The sequence below is a fragment of the Carcharodon carcharias genome, chromosome 4 (assembly GCF_017639515.1).
Source record: "Carcharodon carcharias isolate sCarCar2 chromosome 4, sCarCar2.pri, whole genome shotgun sequence".
Classification (NCBI taxonomy): domain Eukaryota; kingdom Metazoa; phylum Chordata; class Chondrichthyes; order Lamniformes; family Lamnidae; genus Carcharodon; species Carcharodon carcharias.
This window is the reverse complement of record NC_054470.1, coordinates 72,693,709-72,720,816: the sequence shown is the minus strand read 5'-3', so window position 1 is coordinate 72,720,816 and position 27,108 is coordinate 72,693,709. Positions and strand designations below refer to the sequence as shown.

The 27,108-nt window shown below is 45.4% G+C and overlaps 1 protein-coding gene across 1 annotated transcript in view; it reads right to left on the bottom strand.

Moving 5' to 3' along the window:
- Positions 1–27,108, bottom strand: part of LOC121276759 (transmembrane protease serine 9-like) — a 151,782-nt gene that overhangs the window by 27,413 nt on the left and 97,261 nt on the right. Inside the window, exons 16-18 of the mRNA XM_041185305.1 lie at positions 20,390–20,491; positions 6,570–6,635; positions 3,316–3,478 (exon numbers count right to left, since the gene is read on the bottom strand). Coding sequence (XP_041041239.1) covers positions 3,316–3,478; positions 6,570–6,635; positions 20,390–20,491 — 331 coding nt within the window. The remainder of the gene's footprint in view (positions 1–3,315; positions 3,479–6,569; positions 6,636–20,389; positions 20,492–27,108) is intronic.

Below are 27,108 nucleotides of genomic sequence, written 5' to 3'. Positions count from 1 at the left end.
CTCCTCACCGTCCAAGATCCCAAACACTCTTTTCAGGTGGAGCAGTACTTCACTTGCACCTCCTTCAATTTGGTCTACTGCATTCACTGCTCCCAATGCGGGAGACTAAACACAGACTGGGTGACTGGTTAACAGAACAGCTTCACTCAGCCTGCAAGCATGACCCGGGCCTCCCTGTCGCTTGCCTTTTCAACACACACACACCATCCTGCTCCCATGCCCACATGTCCATCCTTGGCTTGCTGCAATGTTCCAGTAAAGCCCAGCGCAAACTGGAGGAACAGCACCTCATCTTCCGATTAGGCACTTTACAGCCTTCCGGGCTTAACATTGCGTTTAACAACTTCAGGCCATGAACTCTCTCCCCCATCTTGACCCCCTTTTTAATCCAAATTATTTATTCTTATTTTTTAAAGTTTTGTTCATCTTTAAAAATCCTTTTTCCCTAACACAGGGCCATGTGTCACTTGTTTCTATGTTGTGCTTTCACAGCGCACTGACCTTTGTTCTGTTATTAACAACTGTTTCTATCTTACCTTTATACCACTATCAGCACCTTCTTTAATCTTCACCACTGCCATTAACACTCCCTTTGCCTTGTGTCCATGACATCTTTGTCGATCTCTCCTTAGCTTTCCCCCAACCCCCTATCTTGCGTCACCTGCTGCATCCCCCCTTAAACAGTATAAAATTCATCACATTTCTACATCTCTTTAGCTCTGAAGAAGTCATACAAACTCAAAACGTTAACTCTGTTTCTCTCACCACAGATCTGTCAGACATGCTGAGTTTTTCCAGCATTTTCTGTTTTTATTTCAGATTCCCAGCACCTGCAGTATTTTGCTTTTATCTATATTAGGCTATCTTGGTGTGCTAAAATTTTAAATCAGAGACTGATATTGAAACGATTAATGTTTGCAACAAATAGGGCAAAGCTTTAATATTAGCATTCTCTATTTCTATATTGTTTGCTTCAAAAGTGAGATTTATCAAAAAGAGGCTGGGGCAATTTTGTCTTTGTACAATAATGTAAGATGGGTGATAGTGGCCAGATATACATCTCACCCTGTTCTCTCATTGAAGTCAACAGAAATAAAAATTGAGAGAGAAATGCAGGCTGCCAATTTGCTATTGCCCATTTTACACGATTGCACAAAGTCAAGGTCTACCCTCTGGCATCTATAATATTCATTATGAGACTACAAATCCCATAGGTGCTCATATCTTCTTGGACGTTATACTGATTAGGTGGAATGATTCAAATAATATGCATTTGGAAAGCTTGACTCAGATAACTTTATACACCCTTACAGAACAGAAGGAAGTCATTTGGCTCATTGTGCTTGTGTCAGCTATTTGAAATTAGCTTCACTCCCCTGCTCTCTCACAGAATTGTTAAAGCACAGAAGGAGGCCATTCAGCCCATCGTCTGTACCAGCTCTCCAAATGAGCAATTCACCGAGTGCCGTTCCTCCACTTTCTCTCCTTAACCCCCTGCTCACTCTTCCATTTCAGGTAACAGTCTAATTGCCTTGTGAATGCCTTGATTGAACCTGTCACTGCCACAATCTCAGGTAGTGCATTCCATATCTTAACCACTTGCTGCATGAAAAGGCTTTTTCTCATATCGCTTTTGATTCTGCTGTCAATTACTTTAAATCTGTGCCCTCTCGTTCTCAATCCTGTCATGAGAGGGAACAGTTTCACCCTACCTACTCTGTCTGTCCAGACCCCTTATGATTTTGAATGTCTCTATCAAATCTCCTCTCAGTCTTCTCCAAGGAAAACTTCTCCAATCTTACCTTTATAACTGAAGTTCCTCACCCCTGGAACTATTCTCGTGAATCTTTTCTGCACTCTCTCCAATGCCTTCTCATCCTTCCTAAAGTATGGTGCCCAGAACTGGACACAATGCTCCAGGTGAGGCTGAACTATTTACTTATATAAGTTCAACATAACCTCTTTGCGCTTGTTCTCTATGCCCCTATTAATACAGCCTAGGATACAGTATGCTTTATTAGCCAATCCCTCAACCACCTTTAAAGAGTTATGTATATAAACACTCAGGTCCCTCTTCCCCAGCACCCCCTTCAGAATTATATTATTTTATATCATTTCTCCATTTCCTGTAGCCCTACAAATGTTTCCTTTTCAATTCCCTTTTGAATATCTGTGACTACCAAATCAAGCCTTATTTCTTGTTTCATCATGTGTGGCATTGTCTGCAAAGTTATGGACTATGCTTGTGCTGTACCATTGATTTCAGATGCTGCGTGACATGTCCAGTGCATGAGGCCATAAGCATGCTATGTCATATCTTGCCCATTATTGTCGTGCAGTGTTGCTTGATGCAGTTATGTGGGTGGTTTTGCTGCAGAGACAGCAAGATGAAGAGAAAAAATGCCCTCCTGTTATGTCAATTCACCCCAGTTTTGCCTGATATTGACTAATAGTCTGCTCATGAAATAACAAATCAATGGATGGTTTAAGAAAATGAATGAATAAGAGGAGTTCCCATTCCACAAAATTATTGCATGGTTTTGGTTAAAAGATTATCTAGGATTGACAGGAATGAGGAAAGCAATGTGGTCCCTTTAATTCAACCATCAAAAACAACCCTAGGGTCCCCCCTCATAGCATCTAATAGGTTCTCGAGTGATCCACCTCCCCTGCCTTATTTGAAAGTTTGTTCCATGTATTCATCACTCTCTGTATGAAGGACTTCCTGACGTCAGTCCTAAATTTTGGACAGTTTAACATTAAGTCTACCAAAACTCCATAGGAATATTTTCAGCTCATTCCAAGCCTCATCAATATTTTGCAATGGAGTACATATGCTATGTATTCCCTTGTACATTACACTTAAATTTAAGTAAGCATTGTTATGTCATTTATGTATTTTGTGTAATTCAATTTCTAGTACCTAAGTAGCCTCTCAAGACTCAATTACCTCTGAATTTAGTATTGTTTATAAATGTGGCCAATTTATCTGAGTTTCAGAATCCAAGCAGTTAATACCAATTTCAAACAGTGGGCATCTCAAGACTAGTCCCTGCAGTACCCAACTCACCCCTTTATTCTCACTCCCTCATGACTCTTCTGACAAGTATACACCACTTTTAATCCTTCAGTCAATTTACTGTGTCCATTCCCCCTTTTGTTACCTTCAATACCCAAACCTTAAAACTTAACCTGCAGTCAAGTACTTTTTGGAAGTCCAAAGTACACCAAAAAATACTAAAGTTCTATTTATAGAATTTCATGTTTCATTTGTTCTAATATACCACACAAATGAAGCATCAATAATGTATGTACCCCACAAAGCAGTGAGCTGCAGAGACGAGCCACCTGTCAGAGATGATGGAAGCACCACAGACGTGTGATCTGATCTGGAGGCTAACCTGCCAAGGCCATTCACCATTCATCGAGTTTGTGCCACCGACAATCCTACTGGAGATTGCAGGTCTGGAGCCACAAGCTGTATAAAATACAGATATGTTTAAAGTCTGGTACTCTGATTTCAAAACAATTATTCAAAGGGAAAAATAAATTGGACTATTCCCCATCTACTTTAAGAACACATAGCTTAAAGTTCTACATATGAATGGAGCAAGGCTAAATTAACAAGTATCACAATATCCATAGAGACTGATAACTTATAGAAAGGAATCCAAATTCCCTGTGGTCAATAAAAAGGAACTGCACAACGAGATATTTAAGTTTTAAGACATTCTGTAACAAATAAAATTAAAAGCAACATCAGCTAAACATTAAAGCATAAGTTGCCTACGAGATAATCAGCAGAAAATAACTTTTCCCTTTAAGTTTTCCCACAATCGAAAATCTCATGCCTGTCACCCTGTCCCTTAAGTAGACACTCAAACTTCCCGGACCCAGTCCCAAGTGATTCTTAGCTCCCAAGGGTTTACTTCCATTCTTTTCCTTTCCCACCCTCATAACTTTTAACCCCAGAACTGTCCTTCATGGTGATGGTTTCTCTGGACATTCTCCTACTAGCTAAAGCTAGCCAAATCTTCCAGTCTTGCTTTAAATCCTTATGAATTTGCTCTTTTCAACATAAGTGCAAGTTCCCACCCGCATTCCTGCATAAGGAATCATAGAGACTTTCTGCTTCTAGCTGCTCTGTCTCTCCCGGATCCTGGCAGACTAAACTGTGAGGCTCAGTGATATGCGTTTTCGAAAAACTTGCAACCTGATCTCCCCCTCTCAAAGGCCATCTCCATGGCAACATGAATCACACTGCATACAGCTAAAAATGCTGATTAACTATTCTTGAGACCCTACGTTGGAATTAAATGGATGGTTTAAAGCATAACTGTTTACAACCTGATGTTCTCAACATCTTCCCGGGATTTTGAAGATTAACAGTCTATCCCTTTTCATCACAGCTTCTTTCACTTTTGTCTACAAGAGTGAATACCTTGCACCTTCTTGCCAGAAAAACAACTTGTTGTCAGGTAGACTTCAGAATGGAGATGTGCTCCACCATGAAACTCCTTGTTTGGGTTCACAGACAAATCACTCAGATTCCAGAGAGGAACTTTGAAACTATAACCTGGTGGATTTCAGGTGGTTCAGGAGAAGGGAGAAGAAAACTGGGATGAGCAGGTCTTGGTAAAAAGAGGGTTATTCCCCTGTTCATTCCTCCATTTTACTCTAAATTAAAGACACAATGCCAAAATATAACAATCTTATAAAACTGCACATCTGTAATACAAGATAGGTCCTCGATGAGCGTTGAATTATTGATCGTGGTTAGACAGCAGTCAGGATGCAAGAGTTTGTTCCTGTTGGGGATTGTGCTTGTGTGGGCATTGGATGGGGCCAAAAATGATTGATTGAGATGTGCTCCACGATGAAACTCCTTGTTTGGGTTCACAGACAAATCACTCAGATTCCAGAGAGGAGCTTTGAAACTATAACCTGGTGGATTTCAGGTGGTTCAGGAGAAGGGAGAAGAAAACTGGGATGAGCAGGTCTTGGTAAAAAGAGGGTTATTCCCCTGTTCAAAGCTTTTTAACAAAATTGAGTACAAATTAGCTACCACATTCCATATGTTCTAACAGTGTCCACATTGTAAAAGTAATTAATTATTTCTGAAGTACTTAGGGCTTCCTGAGGTCATGAAAGTCCACATGAATACAAGTCTTTCTTTTATTACAGATAGAGGTGAAGATTCCACCCTAACTGATCGCACCACTTTCAGCAGCATGAAATAAGCTGTGCACTCTTTTTTTAAAATTCATAGTCTGAAATGATCACAACTAAGACAGTGTTGCATTACAATTCTGAAGAGATGGAGGTCAGGCTCTAGTTATTTTACACAGTGGGAGAGAATTTCCATGGGACCCTCCCGATCTCCCATCATAGCTTAGGCGTATCAGTGGAAACTTTGGAGAAATGGTGTAATTGGCTAATTTTTGCCACTCGTGCTATTTCTCTGTGCTGGTTCCTCTGATGTCCCAGACTGAGTAACCCACTGTTAAATTCCAGCAGAGCACCTTTAGGCAGAACACACTTTTCCTGGTATGAATTATAAATAACAGAAAAACAAACTGACATTGAAGGATGAAAGGAAAAGGATGTGAGAAAAGAAAAGTAAATGTATAATCTTAATTGGATGAAGCCAATTACAAGAGGAGTGAATTGGAAGCTTTTTTGTTGTAACACCTGTTCTGATTTTACCTGCTTTCCATGACTACCATTCCTATTTCTCTTAGAAAATAGACTTTTTTTTATTCAATCACAGGATGTGGGTGTCACTGGCTGGGCCAGCATTTATTGCCCATTCCTAGTTGCCCTTGAGAAGGTGGTGGTGATCTGCCTTCTTGAACCGCTACAGTCCATGTGGTGTAGGTGCCCCCACAGTGCTGTTAGGAAGGGAGTTCCAGGATTTTGACCCAGTGACAGTGAAGGAACGGCGATATATTTCCAAGTCAGGATGGTGAGTTACTTGGAGGGGAATCTCCAGGTGGTGGTGTTCCAAAATATCTGCTGCCCTTGTCCTTCTACATGGTAGTGGTCATGGGTTTAGAAGGTGCTTCAAAGGAGCCTTGGTGAATTCCAATGAGAACCAGGTCAAATACAATAGGTTGAGAGGGAAAGTAAGGAGGAAGATAAGACTGGCAAAGAGAGAATATGTGAATAGAATGGCAGTCAACAGAAAAAGGGAAGGCCAAAATCATCTACTAGCATATAAATAGTAAGTGGGTAGTAAGAAGTGGAGTGGACTAAAGAGGGTCATATATGCTTAGGGACGCAGGACAAGGCTAAAACATTTAATGAGTACTTCGTATTGGTGTTCACTAAGGAAGAGGGATCTGCCAATACATGGGTAGCAGCAGAGATGGTAGAGGTAATGAATGGGGTGAAAATTGAGAGGCATATGGTACTTGGGTGGAAAATATGAAGGTGTTAACAAAGTGTGAATTTAACTCTTGCAAGAGTTTTCTCTAGCCATCACATTAACAAAACTCACTCTGGATAACATCTGTGGAAATGATTCAAAATTGTCAATGAAAATAAATGTGCAGTAAAGGATAATTTACTTGGGCTTGAGCTGGTACTTTTGGATGCAGAAGTTGTGATTCCATTGGTGAGTGTTGTAACAGCATCTAAGAAAAGGAGAAATACTTTAGAAACTGTTTATGAAGCTGCACCAAAAACACACAGCAACAAACACAGCAGGAAAATAAGCTCCATTTATATAATTTCATTTGCATTTGCCAGTTATAACTGAAATTTTGTAGTTCAATCATCTTAAAACCAACTCTTGAACTTGTTGTGTTGGTCTTTCATATTATGCCATTCTCTACGGGTGATGTCCTCAGCATGGTTCTGTTTCAAACATTGGGTAAACATCAGTATAGAGGTGATCCAGGTTTGTTTAATATCAAAACTTTCTACCTTATGCTGACTAAAGGTGAATCATAATACATCTAAAAACACATCTTGTTTGCAAGCAAAATTTGCATCTGGAAAGATGCAATTTCAAAGAGAAATAACAAATTAACTCACGTAAAATGGTAGAATCTGACAGCACAGAAGAAGACTATTTGATCCATTGCATTTGTGCTAGCTCTTTGAAAGAACCATGCAATTAAGGCTAATCTGTTCTTTCCCCATAGCCCTACAAATCGTGCCTTATTAATTATATATCCAATTCCCTTTTAAAAATTACTATTGAATAGACAGCCATTGCCCTTTTAGGCAGTGCATTCCATATGATTGTCTATCCATTGTGTTTAATCAGCAATCAGTTGTTAATTGTCTCCCAATAATTTGCAGTGAATGTATCACAATACTTAATCATTTAATATGGCTGTAATCATTGAGATAGGTTAGAATTCTCATTGGTCAATCCAAAAACAACCTAAAACACCAATAAGCCGGTCCATGGGCAGGATTTCCCCCGTTGAGGGCGAAGTTGAAGGGCGGGCGCACACAGGTGCGCTTCCGATTGGCAACCCTGATTGGGGGCATGGTGCCATTTTACGTGGGCAGGCCAGTTAAGGCCCGCCCAGCATAATGTCTGCACAGAAGCGCTATGCACTCCCTGTGTGGGCGGGGGTTGGGGGGGAACCCCAAAATCGAGAGTGCGCTCTTCTGCGCATGTTCATGAAAGAGCGCACTCATCTCCCTGATGCTAAGTGCTGCCTCGGGGAGATCGGCTCTAAATGTAAAAAAGCTAAAAATAGAATAATAAAATTTCCCTAACGTGTCCCCTCATGTGATACTGTCACATGAGTTGGGACATGTCCATAATTTTTACAAAAACTTTATTAAAATTTTTTAAAAACCTACATGAAACCTCATCCCGCCCGTGGATGAGGTTTCATGTTTTTTCTACTTCCCGCAGGGGCTCCTGGCCTGCCCGCCAACCTTGAGGTTGGACCGGCAGGTCCACTAATTACTTTAATTACACTGTCAATGGTCTCAATTGGCCATTGACAGGTCAGCGGGCGCACAGCTGATTTTGCTGCATCCCTACCTACTGGAAAATTTAAATGGGGTGCGGTGACATTGGGAGTTCCGCCCGATGTCACTGCGCATCATTTTATGCATCAGCAAGCGGGCTCCGTCCCCCCCCGCTCACCGATGGGAACTTCCTGCCCCATGAGTTTCACACTACAAACCGCAACATATAATAAAACTCATACAAGTGATTTCAAGGCATTAATATGAAATTGAGATTCAGATACTTGAAACATCTGCAGCACTCTGTGCCATCAGAAACCTGCAGCAGCTGTAATGAAACATATACAATTATATCAGTTAATAAATAAAATTGCAAATTTGATGTATATGAATGACTACTGTTGGCTTGCATCATATTTATAGCTATTTTGAATCAAATTAAAATTGGAGCAATGACTTGACAGCTTTGAAGAAACATTAAGCAGAACAAGATGAAATTGTGAATGTAATCTTTATATACGCAAATTTGATTTTGGTGCAAATAGCAGAGGGAATTATTCCCTTCCGTACCTCTCCAAACACCAACTGCACTCACCCATCCCCTCCATATTTCTTAGGTATTGCCTGGTACTGGAGCTGCAGCCTGGGAATTCTGAGCATGTAATGACTTGATGTACTGGACAGGTTTCTACTTGAAACAGAATTTTATTACAATGCTCTTTTAGAAGCTACATTCTTGAACCAGGTCCACGACCAGAAAGCTCCACCCCTCAGATTACCCACACTTAAGACTCATTAGTCAAGAACAATCATGCAGATAATATCAAATCCCAAAGTTAAATTCTTGCTGAGGCTATTGGCGGAATAGCTTTATCCTCATTGAGTAAACCCACTAATGTTGAAATGTCGTCTATGCAGATACTGATGGAATTTCTTCACTCCAAATATCACTGATAAACCTTCCTTTTTAAGTTGTGAATAACCTTCTCGGCTGCAGAGAGGGTTCGATTGGCCTTTCGGAACCATCTACCATCCTGTGTGATAATGCAGTCCCCACATCATAATGAGACACATCACAGGTTAATATTAATTCTTTTGATGGGTCAGAGTGTAGTAGTAGACATGATGGTATGTGGAACATTCCTTGTTGCAGTCCTACTCCGGCCCCCTTCCACAACTCTTTCTCCGGTACATCGATGATTACTTCGGTGCCGCTTCATGCTCTCGTCAGGACTTGGAAAAATTTATTAATTTTGCTTCCAATCTCCACCCCTCCATCATTTTCACGTGGTCCATCTCTGACACTTCCCTTCCCTTCCTTGACCTCTCTGTCTCAGTCTCTGGTGATAGACTGTCCACCAATATCCATTACAAACCCACCGACTCCCACAGCTATCTCGACTACAGCTCCTCACACCCCGCTTCCTGTAAGGACTCCATCCCATTCTCTCAGTTCCTTCGCCTCCGTCGCATCTGTTCCGATGATGCTACCTTCAAAAACAGTTCCTCTGACATGTCCTCCTTCTTCCTTAACCGAGGTTTTCCACCCACGGTCGTTGACAGGGCCCTCAACCGTGTCCGGCCCATCTCCCGCGCATCCGCCCTCATGCCTTCTCCTCCCTCCCAGAAACATGATAGGGTCCCCCTTGTCCTCACTTATCACCCCACCAGCCTCCGCATTCAAAGGATCATCCTCCGCCATTTCCGCCAACTCCAGCATGATGCCACCACCAAACACATCTTCCCTTCACCCCCCTTATTGGCATTCCGTAGGGATCACTCCCTCCGGGACACCCTGGTCCACTCCTCCATCACACCCTGCTCCTCAACCCCCTCCTATGGCACAACCCCATGCCCACGCAAAAGATGTAACACCTGCCCCTTCACGTCCTCTCTCCTCACCGTCCAAGGACCCAAACACTCCTTTCAAGTGAAGCAGCATTTCACTTGCATTTCCCCCAACTTAGTCTACTGCATTCGTTGCTCCCAGTGTGGTCTCCTCTACACTGGAGAGACCAAACGTAAACAGGGCGACCGCTTTGCAGAACACCTGCGGTCTGTCCGCAAGAATGACCCAAACCTCCCTGTCGCTTGCCATTTTAACACTCCACCCTGCTCTCTTGCCCACATATCTGTCCTTGGCTTGCTGCATTGTTCCAGTGAAGCCCAACGCAAACTGGAGGAACAACACCTCATCTTCCGACTAGGGACTTTACAGCCTTCCGGACTGAATATTGAATTCAACAACTTTAGGTCGTGAGCTCCCTCCCCCATCCCCACCCCCTTTCTGTTTCCCCCTTCCTTTTTTTTTTCCAATAAATTATAAAGATTTTCCTTTTCCCACCTATTTCCATTATAAAAAAAAACCCCACTAGAGCTATACCTTGAGTGCCCTACCATCAATTCTTAATTAGCACATTCGTTTAGATAATATCACCAACTTTCACTTTAACACCTATGTGTTCTATTGTACTATTGTCGTTGACATCTTTTGATGATCTGCTTCTATCACTGCTTGTTTGTCCCTACAACCACACCCCCCCCTCCACCTCTCTGTCTCTCTATCTCTCCGCCCCCCACACACACACCTTAAACCAGCTTATATTTCAGCTCTTTCCTGGACTCGAACTCAAGTTCTGTCGAAGGGTCATGAGGACTCGAAACGTCAACTCTTTTCTTCTCCGCCGATGCTGCCAGACCTGCTGAGTTTTTCCAGGTAATTGTTTATGATGAATGTAATAGCTTCTTAACTTTCACAAAGGTTTCCTGCTGCAAATTCCATGACCAATGATGATTCTTCTTCAATAGTAAGTGTAAAGGTGCTAACACTGTTGACAAGTTTGGCAAGAAGAGGCTATAATAATTAATCATGCCCAAAAAGGACAAGAACAATCACGTGACCCCTAATAGGCAGTAGGAAAGGCTATACCTTCAATCACTACAGGTTGCTGCTGGAATTGTGCAGCAATTCTGGTGATGAGGGGAGTCCTCTTCTAGTTGTGCTCTTAGTGCAAGGTTGACAGGCAATTATTAGATCTGCCTCCCTTACATTGATGGGGAGTTTTGGAATCATTTCAGGTTGCCTTAGGGATTTTGTGCAGCTCACTTCAGAAAGGCCTAGCTGATCCCCTGTCAGCTGAGGGATGGGTGACTTCTGTATTGAGTCTCCTGAAAGACCCAATAGTGAGGGTCTAAAAGGTAATGATGCCGGAGGGGCCAATTATTTTCAGCTGCTCCAGCTTTCCAGCAACAAAGTAGGAAGGATCCCCACTTGTGCATCCACCTCCTGCAATTATTTAATCTACCTTGTCCTCAAGATCTGAGAACGTGTCATCAGGAGGCCCAAAAGATGGTTGAACATCTTGCCCTGCCCCACCTTTTTTATTTTATCTAAAGGTTTACCAAAGGTTCTTGTCATTGTTATGGAAATGTGTTCATGCCAAACATTAAATTTCAATTTCATCTGTTGGACTCACATATGAAACTTTTAAAAAAAGTTTCAACTGTTAAAACAAAGACATTGACTTAAGATGGCTGCCACAGGTCTCGTGACATGTCTGCAACAGCAAGTTGGTCAAATTTCTGGAAGTTTCCAATGTGGATTACAACTAGGACATATCCAAGCAGCCCTCCTGTGGAATTTCACACCTGGTGATGTCAAGGATTACTTCAAAGATGGACTGAAATTTAAAATTGCTGTCACCCTTTTCATCACAATATAATCCACATTCCATTCTGTCAGGTGAGACAGTGAGCCTGCAGAGTCAATGGCTACCTTTGAGGAATTGATATGTCCATCCTAGATTATCAGATAGAAGAATGAGTCATCAGAGGTGATGGCATGTACATTCAAAATGAATCACTTGGGCCATAACACAATAGCCAAGGTCTGTCCAGATATTAGCTAATCAATTACCTTCTGAGGAATACTTAATCGTTAATGAGACAGCAGTCATGTGATTGGGATCACCATTTTGAGATGTCTTTTATTACTAAATCCTGCTTACTAAGGGCAGTCTAGAGAAGGAAAGTCTGAAGGCAGCAAAAGCTGTTTGCCTCACTCTCTCTTTTGACTGAGCTGGACCGTGCCTGTTTATATTGTACTATGGACAGCAAACAGTAAAGGAGACATCAAATTACAATCCAGTGTTTCCAGGAAAAAAATAAGGCCTACCACTTTAAGAACTGCCTCAACCACAAACAACAGTGAAGAATTCAATCAGTGAACTCTTTATATCTTTGTCTTTTATTGTTGAATCTCAATTTGGCCAAAGGTTTACCTCCTCTATTTTGGAATTGTGGTTTTGCATGCTTGTGTGTGTGTGAGTTACAATAGTCAGGATGTGTGTTTACCATTTTTAATATTTTTAATATCTTTACCTGGCTGGGTTTTTAACACAATAAAAAACTAACACCTTATGTGTTTAAACTCAGGAAAGCCTGTCTGATTGAATTCTTTGTGATAAGCATAGACAGTTAAGTACATACACTGAATTGGCAATATCACATACTTTTCAAATTCAATCCTCTGTGCGAACCAACCGGGGAATGGGAAAAGAGAAGGGTCAGTTCACCCCTCCTCACATAGTTGTGACATCATCAAGTATGCAATGAGTTCCAAACTGTTGAAAACAGGGAAATAAGAACAATTGGCCAATCAAGTCCACACCTACCATGGATAATGTGCGATCCACATTAGAGGAGAGTGCAACAGGAGGACCCCGAGTTAGGCAGTCAGCAGCACCTAGAGGCTAGTGGAGCGGCTGTATAAAGAGCGGGAGTTTACCTGTGAGGGAGCTGAGTGGCTGTATAAAGAATGGAGCAGAGTTTATTTGTGATGGAGCGGAGCGGCTGTATAAAGAGCAGAGCGGAGTTTACTTGTGAGGGCACCAGTTCTCACCCAGACACTTGGCAGCACTGGAATTCTAAAGGAGTGACGTCAGGACAAGGGAAAGAGCTAATCGGTAGGTAGTGGGCAAGTGTTTTTTTTTCACTTTAACACAACATTACAGAAGGCAAGAGTTTCAGTATTTGTTTTTTTTAAGAAAAACAAAATAGTTTTCTACCTGGCTTAAATTTAAGGAAATAGTCTTTTAATTAAAAACAAACAAAAAGTATGGCAAGAGAGCTCAGCCCTGTGTGTTGTAGGGCCTGCAGCATGTGGAAATTTTTAGACACACCTTGTAGTCTGGATGACCACATGTGCAGGAAGTGCCACTGGTTTGACCAGCTTGAGCAACTGGTTTTGTGGCTTGAGCCTCAGCTGGAGACACAGTGGTGCATCTGCAAGGCTGAAGGTTACGTGGATAGCACGTTCTTAGATTTGGTCACTTCGCAGCTTAAGGAAGGGCAGTCAGAGAGGGAATGGGTGACCACCAGTCAGAAGAAGGGAGGCAGGCAGGTAGCTAGGAAAGGCCCAGAGTGCATCTCACTCGAGAACTATTTTTTTGTGTTGGAGGGTGAAGGTTCCTCTAGAGACTGCAGCCAGAGCCAAGTTCACAGCACTGTGGGTGGCTCAGCTGGACAAGGGAGTTGGAGTAAGAGTGTAAGAGCAATAGTGGTAGGAGACTCAATAATGAGGGATGCAGAAAAGTGCTTCTGCAGCGGTAGATGTGACTCCAGGACTGTGTGTTGCCTCCCTGGTGCCAGGGTCAAGGATGTCACAAGTGGAGGGCGAACAGTCAGAGGTCGTAGTTCACATTGGTATCAACAACGTAGGTAGAAAGACGGATGAGGTCCTGCAACAAGAACTTAGGGATCTAGGAAGCAAATTAAAAAGCAGCACCTCAAAGGTTATAATCTCTGGATTACTCCCTGTGACAGGTGCTGGTGAGTATAGGAATAGGAGGATAGAGAGGATGAATGCATGGCTGAAGAGATGATGCAGGAGGGAGGGCTTTAGTTTCCTGGATCACTGGGTCTGTTTCTGGTGAAGGTGGGGCCTGTACAAGTTGGACAGGCTGCACCTGAACCAGAACGGGACCAACATCCTTGTGAGGAGGTTTGCAAGTGTTGTTTGGGGCGGGGTTTAAACTAATTTGGCTGGGGGAAAGGAGTACAGAGTGGAGGTACAGTAGGGGGTAAGGCACAGCCAAATATATAAGAGAAACTAAGTCAGTCTAGAAGGCAGAGCAAATATAGACCAGTCAAGGCACAATGGAATAATGCAAGGCTGGATTGCTTCTATTTTAACGCAAGGAATCTTACAAGTAAGGCAGATGAATTAAGGGCATTGATTAACACATGGGTACATGATATTGTTGCTATCATAGAGACATGGTTGAGGGAAGGTCAGGACTCAATATTCCAGGGTATAGACTCTTCAGGCGTGATGGGGGTGGGGGGTGGGGTGTAAAAGAGAAGGTGGCATTACACTATTGATCAAGAAGTCAATTACTGCAGTAAGGAGGGATGGTATCTTAGAAGGTTTCTCAAATGAGGCCATATGGGTAGAACTTAAAAACAAAAAGCGGGCAATCACTTTGCTGGGAGTGTACTATAGGCTTCCAAACAGTCAGGGGGAGTTAGAGGAGCAGATATGTAGGGAAATCTCAGAGAAATGTAAAAATAATAGGGAAAGAATAGTAGCAGATTTCAAATTCCCCAGTATTAACTGAGATAGTCTTAGTGTGAAAGGCTTAGAGGGGGCAAGATTCTTAAAGTGCATCCAGGAGAGCTTTCTGAGCCAGCACATAGAAAGTCCTACAAGAGAAGAAGTAGCACTGGACTTAATCTTAGGGAATGAAGCTGGGCAAGGTGTCAATGGGGGAGCATTTCGGGGATAGTGACCATAACCCTGTAAGATATAAGGCAGTTATGGAAAAGAAAAAAAAACAAAAACAGAATTACCTGGAAAAACTCAGCAGGTCTGGCAGCATCGGCGGAGAAGAAAAGAGTTGACGTTTCGAGTCCTCATGACCCTTCGACAAAGATGGACCAGAAATAAAGGTCCTGAATTGGGGGAAGGCCGATTTCAATGTGATAAGGTCAGATCTGACCAAAGTGGACTGGGAGCAGCTACTTGTAGGAAAGTCTACATCAGACCAGTGAGAGTCATTCAAAAAGGAAATGGTGAGAGTACAGGACCAACAGGTTCCTGTAAAGGTGAAGGGTAGGACTAACAATTCCAGGGAACCCTGGATTCAAGGGATATAGAGGATTGGATAAGGAGAAAAAAGGAGGCTAATGGCAGATACAGACAGCTGAAAACAGAAGACTTAGAGGAGAATAGAAATTGAAGGGGGGGCATTTAAAAAAGTAATTAGGGGAGTGAAGACAGGGCGTAGAGGCAGGAACCCTCACAACATTTAAGACGTATTTAGACAAGCACTTGAAACGCCATAGCATACGGGGCGTCGGGCCAAGTGCTGGAAAATGGGATTAGAATAGATAGCTGCTTGATGGCTGGCATGGACATGAAGGGCTGAAGGGCCTGTTTCTGTGCTGTATAACTCTATGACACTCTCCAATCCAAGAAGCTAACTTGTGTGTGGAGGCCAAAGACATGGACATGCTTCTTAATGAATACCTTGTGTCTGCCTTCAAAACAGAAGGGACCATTGCAGAGACTGTAGTTAAGCAGGAGCGTGCAATATTGGATAGAATAAACATAGTGAAGGAGGAAATATTAAGGAGTTAAGTATCTCTAATCGCCAGGTCCAGATAGAATGCATTCAAAGCTGTTATAAGAAGCAAGGGTGGAAATAATTAATGTTCTGACTATCATTATCCAATAGTCCATGGTTACACATGTCATGAAGAAAACTGGAGGACTGCTAGCATTTGTAATGTTGTTTATCAAGTGAGGAAGTAAAGACTGAGTAATTACAGGCCAGTCAGCCTAATATTAGTGGTGGGAAAATTATTGCAAAAAATTCTGAGGCACACTATACAAAATACATATTCATTTAGAAACACAGATTGATCAAGGACAGCCAACATGGGTTTGTTAAGAGAAGGTTGTGTCTGGCAAGCTTGATTGAATTTTTTGAGGTAAAAATAAAGTTCAATGACAGTAGCATGCTTGATACAGTCTACAAGAGTTGATTGTGTGAGCAAAAGTTCACCAGCTTTGCAGCTCTCAGCTGAAGTTACAAAAGGGCCACAGGCTTTGATGTATTTTATCTATTTGATTGCTTGTTGCAGCTCTCCCATCGATACTGATTCACCTCTGGGTATTACCACAGGGTACTTGCCACAGTGGATTCACAGTTGACGAGTTGTCCAAAATGGTCTTTCCAGCATTGACCGATAGCATTACTGTCCTGTGAATTAATGGGATTTTGTTCATTTGACTTCAGTCTATGGATTCACAAAAGCTTTGTATGTCATGATGATCAGCATGTTGTTGGACCTCCTGGGCTTTCACTTCCCACCACATGTCCTTTATCATCTGGATTTGTCTTTGGGCATCAGCTTTGAGCTGTTGGGATGGTGCCTTCTTGAGTTGCGATCTTGTGTTGTTCTGCTAGGCAATGAACACTGCTTGTTTTTGTTCCAGGAGATCACATTTTTAAGCATCATTTTCATTGCATCAGTGCTGGTGACAATGATGCTCAAACCTAATGCTCTGGACACAGGAGTCTAGTACTGCTGACTTTATTTGATCCCACTGCTCAGGAATTGAGTCGGATGTATGATGATTTTCCAGACTAGTTGCAAGTTGCACTTTAAATTCCTCTCTTTGGTTCGGCTGTTTTGATCTTCCTCTTGCACTTTTGAGACTTGTGATGCCTTGGTACAAGGTGGATGTTCATCACCAATCAAACAAGTCAATGATCTGTCCAGCAAGCATCCGATCCCCACGTGGATTGAGTGCTACAGACATCACTTGGATCTTTGACATAATCCAGGAGGTGCCACTACTTTGATCTAGGATGCCTCCATGTGGTTTTACATATGTCCTTCTGATGGAAAAAGGTTGTTTATTATAATAAAGGCATGCTGAACACACTTTGTCAGCAGGAGGACGCCATTTGCATTGGCTTTTCCCATTCATTTCTCCCAATTTGTTGCACTCCAGACATCATAGTCATGACCAACCCTGGCATTAAAGTCAACCAGAAGGATGTTTTTTGTCCTTTTGGAATGCACTTCATCAAAGTCAGAATAGAACTTGTCCTTGACATCTTCATTTGAGTCAAGGATCAGGCCATAAGCCCTGACGACGGTAACATATTGGTTATGACTGAGCTGTAGGTGAAGTGACATGAGTCTTTCATTTATACAATTGGGCTGTTCTGGCAGTGCAGCCAAGATCCTATTATGGATGAGAAAACCAATTCCATAAACATAAGGGTCTCTGTCAACTTTTCCTTTCCAGTAGAAGTTGTATCCCCTCCCCAAGACTTCAAACATGTGACATTATTACTATCTTTGAGAAGGGAGATAAATCATGAGGGAAACAATTGAGGATATTTTCTCTTGTCCATAGAAAGGAAAATCTTGACATGCATTTTCCTAAATCACCTACTTCCTGTGGCTCTGGAGATCCTCCCAGAGACAGTGTGGCTATGGACCTTCCAGAGTAATCTCCAATGTGGTCTTTATCACCAGACAAACTCAGGAAAAATGTCGAGAACAACACCAGGAACTCTTTATTGCATTCATCGACCTGACCGAAGCATTTGACTGTAAATCATGAGGATCTGTGGATTGTGTTTCAAAGATTTGGATATCCAAGAAACTTAATCACAATCCTGCGATTGCTTCATGATGACATGAGTGCAACTGCCTTGAGTGGGAGATATGGAACATATGTCCTCAACATTCAGACTGGAGTCAAGCAGGGCTGTGTCATAGCCCCTATGCTATTTACAATCTCCTTGTATTCACCTCATCAAGGATCGACTGTCCTCTAGTGTCAGTATTAAATACAAGATGGAAAACTCTTTAACCTCAGTTGCCTCGCTAAAGTGACTAAACTGACTTCCAAAGACATACAGTTTGGGGGTGACTGTAGTGTCATTGTCCACTCTGTGCTGGACTTGCAAACCACACTTGACCTCTTCAATTCTGCATACAAAAAAACTCAGCCTGTCCTTAAATGTTGCCAAAACAAAATTCATATCTCAACCCACACCTGGTCAGCCAAATATTCCACCTCCCAAATATGTTGAAGGAGATACTCTGGATTATATTGAGCATTTCCCACAGCTTGGCAGCTGCCCCTCTCAAAGAGCCACCATTGATGAGGAATTCAACATTGAATCAGCTGCACCAGTTCAGGTTTCTACAAACTACAGCAACAAGTGTTTGATAGCAAAGACCTCTGGAAGTCAATAAAAGTCTGATTGTACAGAGCTGCTGTTGTCACCACACTCCTGTACTGCAGTGAGGCCTGGCCTGTGTATCAGTGACACATTATTTTGCTAGAGAAATTCCATCAGCAATGCCTCCACAACATCCTGCAGATCCAATGGGAGAATCGTTGAACAAATGCTGGTGTCCTTGAAGCAGGTCCACAAGCATTCACACAAAACTCCAGCAAAATCAACTTCTAATGGCTGAAAACTGTCCCTCACCAGGTCCTGTTTTCTCAGCCCCAAAATGGCTAATGTTCTAGGGGAGGACAAAGAAAACACGTCAAGGACACTCTGAAGCTCTGCATGAATTGCAGTGCCATTGACCTTCTGATTGGGACGAGCTTGTTACCAAACGTTCAGAATAGTGATAACCTGTCCATCAAGCTGCATCATGCTTTGAGTCCCAATGCCTTAATGATGGGGCATCAGCAAAGGGGGAAAGCAAAGGAATCAGGTCCTGCATTCTGGATCCCACGACATCATGGGAGGCCCTGCCCCTCAAGCCCAAAGATCTGCAGGTCAAGAATCAGCCTGTTCAATCACATGAAGATCCATGACCCTGAGTAAATGTTATCTTCGAAACAAGTGGCTGTTGATGAGGAAGGTTGCAAGACAAGTAGCTAGGATAGTCACTAACATATGGGGCAGAATATTGCGCCCGTTGGGCGGGCACGCACCTGACCCAAACAAGCGAAAAATGACGCATGATGACATTGGCTGAGTGTCCCAACATTAGCGAGCGGGGCCGGGGGCGAAGGGGCGAGCAGGGAAGGGAGCAAAGGCCGAGTGGGGCCGGAGGCAAAGGGCCAGGAGCGGGGCCAGGGGTGAAGGGGCGAGCGGGGCCGGGAGCGAAGGGGCGAGCGGGGCCGGGGACAAAGGGGCGAGCGAGGCCAGGGGTGAAGGGTCGAGCGGGGCCGGGGGCGAAGGGGCGAGCAGGGCAGGGAGCGAAGAGGCGAGCGGGGCCGGAGGCGAAGGGGCGAGCCCGGCCGGGAGCGAAGGGGCGAGCGGGGCTGGGAGCAATGGGGCGGGCGGGGCTGGGAGCGAAGAGGTGAGCGGAGCAGGGCCAGGGGTGAAGGGGCGAGTGGAGCCAGGGGCGAAGGGGTGAGCGCAGCCGGGAGCGAAGGGGCGAGCGGGGCTGGGGGCGAAGGGGCGAGCAGGGCCGGGGGCGAAGGGACGAGCGGGGCCGGGGGCGAAGGGGTGAGTGGGGCCGGGGGCGAAGGGGCGAGCGGGGCCGGGGGCGAAGGGGCAAGCGAGGCCGGGACAAAGGGGCGAGCGAGGCCAGGAGTGAAGGGGCGAGCGAGGCCGGGAGTGAAGGGGCGAGCAGGGCCGGGAGTGAAGGGGCGAGCAGGGCCGGGAGTGAAGGGGCGAGTGGAGCCGGGGGCGAAGGGGCGAGCGGTGCCGGGGGCGAAGGGGCGAGTGGGGCTGGGATTGAAGGGGCGATCGGGGCAGGGGGGCGAAGGGGCGAGCGGAGCCGGGGGGGCGAAGGGTTGAGCGGGGCCGGGACCGAAGGGGCGAGCGGGGCCGGGGGGGGCGAAGGGGCGAGCGGAGCGGGTCGTGAAGGGTTGAGCGGGGCCGGGAGCGATGCGAGCAAGTGGGTGGCAAATGTTCAACAGACGCACATGATAACATCAGCGGCACTGACACTGTGCGTGCAGCTCGCGCTGGAGTGGGTGCCGACTTCTGCAAGCGCACAGTGATGATGTCAGCGGCACCGAGTTCCTGTTCTAGTGAGGCGGCAGGAGATACAGTGGTGACAGAAATGTAAAAACAACAGGCACTATTTTATAGAAGAGAAAGGAAGTTAGTTATTCCCAGGATCCTGACAGGATCCCAGGATCCCTCAATCATAACTACCAAAACACTTTATCTAGACAGTGTCGCATTGCATGTAAATTAGTTGCCACGTGCCATACATTACCACAGTGACAATATTTTAAAATTAGCTCATGGATTGTAAAGCGCTTTGGGACATTCTATGATTGTGAAAGATGCTCTATAAATGTACATGACTCTGCAAATTCTTCTTTAGGGTTTTCCTGTTGAATTATATATATCCAATATATATCAAATTCCCTTTGAAAGTTTGAATCCCAAGGCAGTATTTGAAGAAAAGCTGAACTATCATAATTCAGGAAGCATTATCTTACTTGTAGACTTCCCACTTGAGTGAAGTGTGGTGGGGGTGTCTGTAGTGGCAATTGTAGCCTTTGTGTTTGACATGCCCAATGTGGTTGAAACAGCTGAAGGCACTGTAAAAAAAACACAACTGTTAACAGGGATATGTGGCAGAATGGCTCTCCTTTAATCATGACTAGCACCCATCCCTTGACTATCATAGACACGTTAGCTTAAGATTACGTAGTATATACAGCACAAAAACAAACCATTCGGCCCAAACAGTCCATGCCAGTGTTTATACTCCATCGATCCTCCTCCCATCTTTCTCATCTAAATCTACCATGGTAATCACTCATTCCCTTCTCCCTCATATCCACTGTATCAAAACCTTTCATAATTTTAAAACCTCCTATTAGGTCACCCCTCAGCCTTCTTTCCCCAAGAGAGGAGACCCAGCCTGTACGTTCTTTTCTGATATGTATACATTTCTGGTATTATCATGGTAAGTCTTCTCTGCACCCTGTCTAGTGGGCAGAATTTTCTGGCTGGCGGGCAGGTGGACCGGGAATGGGCGAGGGCGGGCGCAGACCCAATCGCCGCCCACGATCGAGTCTGTGCTGCTATTTTAAGCAGGTGGGCCAATTAAGGCCCGCCCAGTGTGAATCGTGGCTCCCGAGGTCAGCGGGAATGCAATGATCGCCAAGTCCAATGGCGACCCGGCGGCCTGTTTAAAAAAGCTGCTGCAGCCTTTCAAAGGCTGCGAATCATGGCCAGTGGAAGGGCTCCCCAGAGAGCTGCTGATGAGCAGGCCAGGCAGGAGGTTAGGGCAGGGGGGCACTGTGCCCCTTGTTTTTCTGCCGATTGCCTTGCTGCCCTCCTCAAGGAGGTGGCAGCACAGTGGGAGGTCCTTGTACTCCAGGATGGAAGGAGGAGGCCCGCCCCCACATAACCAAACGTGCCTGGGAGGAGGTGGCGGAGGTGGTGAGCTCCCGCGACATGGTGCGGCGTACATGGACACAGTGCCGTAAGCGCTTCAATGATCTCTTGCGCTTGGGAAGGGTGAGTACCATGTTGGCATTGGTCACTTAACCCAGCAGGTAGGCATTCCACCCAGCGGCCCCCCACCACCCCCAAGTCTGAATGTAGTAACTGCATTGAATCATTGACAGCATGTGTCCTTCACTGGGTGGGCCAGCAGATATTGCCCATGCCTGGGTCATCCTGAGAAGGTGGTGATGAAATGGGTTCTGCACCCGCAGCATGTAATACACTGAGACCCACATGACTGTTTTGGGGGCAACCTGGAGGAGCTGCACCTAGGCGCAGTGCTGGAATTCCTGGACATGTCAAAGTCAGGGTGATGACATGCTGGGCGGCACCGATCGATCTGCTGCCCTCTGTGCTCCACGTGCTTTTCCCTCCTTGCTATGGAAGGTTAGACCGTGTGGTGCCAAATGTGATGTAGGCAGCATGTGTCCAAGCGGGGATGGATGGAGGGACAGGTCTGGCACCTTTGTGTGAGTATTCGGCAGCAGCAGAGTGAGGTGGCACTGGAGCCCTGATATGTCCCACTCTAGTTGAGGTGGGCCATCCGCGAAGAGAATCCAGGTACATGTAGCACTAATCAATGATATTCTCGCCTTTTCAGGAGAAGAATGCACATAATGCCACTGAGTTGGTGATTCTCAGCCGCTTCGAGCAGGAGGCCCTAGATCTGGAGAGGCGCCATGTGCCCAGGTCCACCAGTGTTGGTGAAGCTGGGGTGCCACGGGCAGGTATGTTTGCCCAGCAGTGAGGTCACCATTGTTCTCCCAACAGCCATGGCAGTGCTGAATGTTCAGTGATTGAAGTTTGCAACATGGCTTGACCATTGCTTATGGAAGGATGAGTGCATAATGATCCGGGGGACAGGGATACACATTGACATTGTCTCCACGTTAACTGATCTAATGTCCTTGTTCTTCCTTTCAGCATCAGTGGAGCAGGGCCAGGAAGAAGAGCAGCAGGGACCCCCTCCACACCTGATGGCCCTGAAGCTTCGCCAGCTTCACACCATCTCTGGCAAGCAGGCACCAGAACAGACACTAGCACCTTGGTGAGAATTAAAACATCAGCTAGTGACCCAGGGCACAGCAGTGAGGGCACATCACAGTTGCTGGAGGAGCTGGTGGAGACACAGTGCCCATGGCCCCAGTAGTCAGAGGACAGCAGGGGACCAAGCACATGCTCAGTCGGTGGCTGATGATGTGCCTCTGGAGTCGTCCGCAACACAGCAAATGCAGGAAATGCAGCCGGGTGTGTGGGAGCATCTGGTGGAGAAATATGAGGCTATGCTTGGCTTGGTGTCCGTGGTGGAGTAGTCTACATGGACCATTGCCGATTCAATGACCCTCATGGCCAAGCGCCATGCATCCTCCGTGGAGAGAGTGGTGACTCTCATGGAGAGGCTCCTTCAGGAGACCAGTCAGGGCTTCCTGGGGACGCACTCTGGCTTGCAAACCCTCATATCGGCATTGAACTCAGCTGGTCAATGCCAGTGTGGGAGATGGCCTGGGCACCAAGTTTCCCAGCTCGGTGCCCATCCATCCGCAGTAAGCAAGGAGGCCCGAAGCAAACTCACATCGGCGCAGCAGCTGCCTGACATCTCTGCGGGCTCCTCTCAGGGTGCTCTGGATGAGGGCAACAACTCCTCCGCCCCTCTGCCAGTGACCGTATCATCCGACGCGACTGCGGTGACTGGGGAGATGTCAGCTGTGGAACTTGCCGCTCCCTCCCAGGCGGGACCAGCACAGGCTCCACGGGTCAGAGGACATCCGCCAAGGTCATCGAGGCCAATAGGACAGCACAGTGAGCAGGCTGTCTCAGATGCCAGTCCCAGCTGGGGGGAAGCACCAAGACATAGCAACCGAAAGTGTAAACATAAGGCACCTTAGGCACACCACAGCTTTATCACTGGTGCTTTTGTGTTGGCCTGCAGTGAGAACTTTATGAGTTGGTGTGATGTTAATCACCTTTGTCATTTTGTTCTCTTAAGTTCCTTTTGTTGCACCATTAAATTCAGATATGTCACCACGGCTGAGGGAGCTTTTCTTCTGCAGGTGGATGGTTACCAATAATGTTCCGAGTGATTTGTGGGACATTGACCTTTATTGACTAGGCCCTTAGTTAATGTTCCTAACCTGGCAGATTTTGCACTCAGGTATCGAGAATGGAGCCTGAAGCCCAGGCTTGTCCTGGAGCTCCATCTGTAGTGCGCTAGCTAAAGGTTCACTGGATTAAAGCCTCCCAGGTGTCCCTGCCTCCCTGGAGTATGCCCTGGTCAGCATCTACCCCCTCAACATATTCCTGTGTGTGCTCATCCTCCGACTCACTGCTAGACTTATCGTGTGCAGCCGCAGCCACTGCGTCTACATCTTATTCATCCACAGCATCCCCCCTTTCCGGCGCAAGATTGTGGAGAGTGTAGCAGGCAACCACTATCAATGACACATGATCTGGGGGGTACTGGAGTGCACCCCCTGAGCGGTCAGGCACCGGAAGCGCATTTTGAGAAGACTGATGGTTCTCTCCACCACAGCCCTAGTGGAGGCGTGGCTCCTATTGTACCGCTGCTCAGCTTCTGTTCTTGGATGACGGAGAGGCGTCATGAGCCACCTTCTGAGTGGTTAGCCCTTGTCACCCAGCAGCCATCCACCTAGCCGGGCCGGAGCACTGAAGAGACCCGGAACCTGGGAGTGTCTGAGGATGTAGGCGTCGTGGGAGCTGCTTGGGCACCTTGCACAGACTTGTAGAATCAACATCCTGTGATCACACACTATCTGTACGTTCATGGAGTGGAAGCCCTTCCTGAGGACAGAGGCACTGGGCTCAACTGCTGGCCCCTTGGTGGCCAAATGTGTGCAGTCTATTGCACCCTGGACGCGGGGGAAGCCAGCAATCGCTGTGAAGCCCCTGGCTCGCTGTGTCTGGCTTGCCTGGTCCCAACGGTAGTGGATGAAGGTCAATGCATGCCTGAACAGAGCATCTGTAACCTGCTTGACACAAGTGTGGACAGCTGATTAGGAGACACCGCAAAGATCACCCACCGAGCCCTGGAAGGAGCCAGAGGCATAGACATTGAGGGCAGCCGTGACCTTCAGAGCTGCTGGCATGGGGTGTCCACCCACACAGTTAGGGGGGAATCTCAGGCCCAATCATCTGACAGATATCGTTGACTGTCTCCCTTGACATTCGGAGCCTCCTTCGCCACTGCACCTCAGACATATTGAGGTAGCTGCTTTGCCACCTGTATACTCTGGCATCAGGATAGTGGTGTCTTCTGCAGCCCCTTTCACCTTGGGCTACCTCTTGGCCCTGCACACCTTGTGCCTGCATCTATCCTCCCAAAGTTCGCTCCCATGGTAGCTGAATGTGGACTTCTGGCCTTCTCCCCCTTCAAGCCCTCTCTTCCTCCTCAAAGGAGGTGCCTCCAGTGGAGAGTTCAATTCCCATTCCTAGGCTAAGGGAAGGCTTCCTGAAACATGCAGGCCCATAAATGATTCTTCACTGCAGAGTGCTGACCTGAAGGTTGTGAGTCCAGACCAAGCAGCTGGTATGCATTCTGAAGTATTGCAGCTCACACAGACAAGTATCAGTTATTTTGCAAATTAAATATTTGACAGAGCACACTCGCAACCTCAGTGATCCCTCTTATCCTGCCTGTGGATGAGGTTTATACAAATGTCTCCTACCCGCCTGCCAGATGCGCCCATGCGACGACCTGAAGATCGCATGGGTGCCGAAAAATTGCCATCAATTGGCATCTCAAGGGCCTTAAGTGGCCTGTAAATTAATGGCGGGCACGCACCGGAGATCATCGCATGCCCGCTGGCCAAAATATCACGATGGCGCGTGGTGACATTGGGATGCTCGCCCGATGTCACCGCGCGTCATTTTACGTGTCGGCGTGTGGGTCCTGCCCCCGCACGCCACTGGACAATTCTGCCTAGTGTCCCTACATCCTTTTAGCTAGTCATTAACTCATTGCTGTTTGTGGGACCTTGTGCAAATTGGCTGCAGCATTTTCTTGCATAGCAGTGATTAAGCTTCCATAGTAATTAATTAGCTTTGATGTGCATCACAACATTCTGCTATATAAATGCTGGTTCCTTTTAACAGCTAGCCTTGCTGAAATATGATAAGTCATAAAGAGATATCTTACTTGTAGGCTTGTCAGTTGAGCTAACTGTGATAGGAGTGTCTGGTGCAGCTGTAGTGCTTGGATTTGATGTGACCAATACGGTTATAGGAACTAAACAAACAAACAGGACAAAATATACACACACACACACACACACACACATTTGTTAACAGGGACATGGAAGAATAGCAGCACAATGGATCAATTATAAAATCATACAACATGGTGAGACCATTGAAGCCCATCATGTCTCTTTGAAGGGAGTGTCCATCAGAAACATGCCCCTGTTCTTTCCCCATAGTCCTGCAAATATTTCCTTTGCAAGAATTTACCCAATTCCCTGTTGTAAGTTACTATTGAAAATGTTCCCAATATTCTTTCAGGTGGATGTGTTGACTGTCACTTTAAGATCAGTTATACTGAGAAGGAGTCTCGTGATTTGTTCAACCAATGTGTAGCTGGCGCGGGAGAAATAAATTCTAGGGGAGAAGTTCCCTAGAAAATGTTTGTATGAGGGGCTGACTAGATACAAGCAGCCACAGAAGCTCTTGTGTAAATAAAGTTTGTTTTGTTTAATTAGGAAGCTTCCCAGAGTGTGTTTCTACAATGGTCTTGAGTAAGAATGCATATTCTTGACATTGGACCAAGGGATATCATTTTTCAGTATAAAATTAATCCGCCTTCTAATAAATAGCTGGGTATTTTATCATTTATCCTTTTTGCAAACCTCACAATACACATGACGTGCAACCTGCTGTTCAGTATCAGCAAATTAATATGTTCGTATAAAATCTCTGAGTCTACTAGTTCAGAATAGACACCAATAGTTTCAGAGGCAACTAATTTCAGGCCAGTGTGGTACTCCCCCAGCAGACTTCCCAAAGTATATCCAAGTCTTCTCAAATGAAATAAGCAAGCTAGTGGTTTATGTGTCAAATTGAAAGTAACAGCTCATTTTTAAAAAACTAAAGTCAGGAGAAAATGCTTGAGAAGAATGTTAGGAAATTCCTAATAGAGTAGCTAAACTTACAGGAAGTCATACATCTGGCCAGGAAGAAGCATAGGACCTATGTTAATATATTCCAACAAATGCTAATTATGTTTTGGGTGAGAGTGCTGGAGATACTTATATCCTGCTGAAAAATCATGTTGAGGTTCTTTGGTGAGGGGGTCAAAGCAAGTTTTAAAAGGTTTTTGCCTCACCACTGCCATATTCACTTTGATAAATAGAATGTCAGGGTAGAGGGAAGTGTATGGTGAGGTAAAGATCACCACTCAATCTTAAGCCTTTCATTTATTATGTTCTTCTTTCCTTGAAGCTGCTCTATTTTCCTAGTGACTTCTTGTCTTTTTCATTTCTCATCTCAACCCAAACCGCTTACATTACTGGGATTGCTGTTGCACTGCTCCTGTGAAAGGTACTGACTCCTTGGAGCATGAACCTGCTGGATGACAGCATTCATCCTCCCAACACTGCCACTCCAGAGATAAAAACAAAAACTGCGGATGCTGGAAATCCAAAACAAAAAATAAAAAATAAAAATTACCTGGAAAAACTCAGCAGGTCTG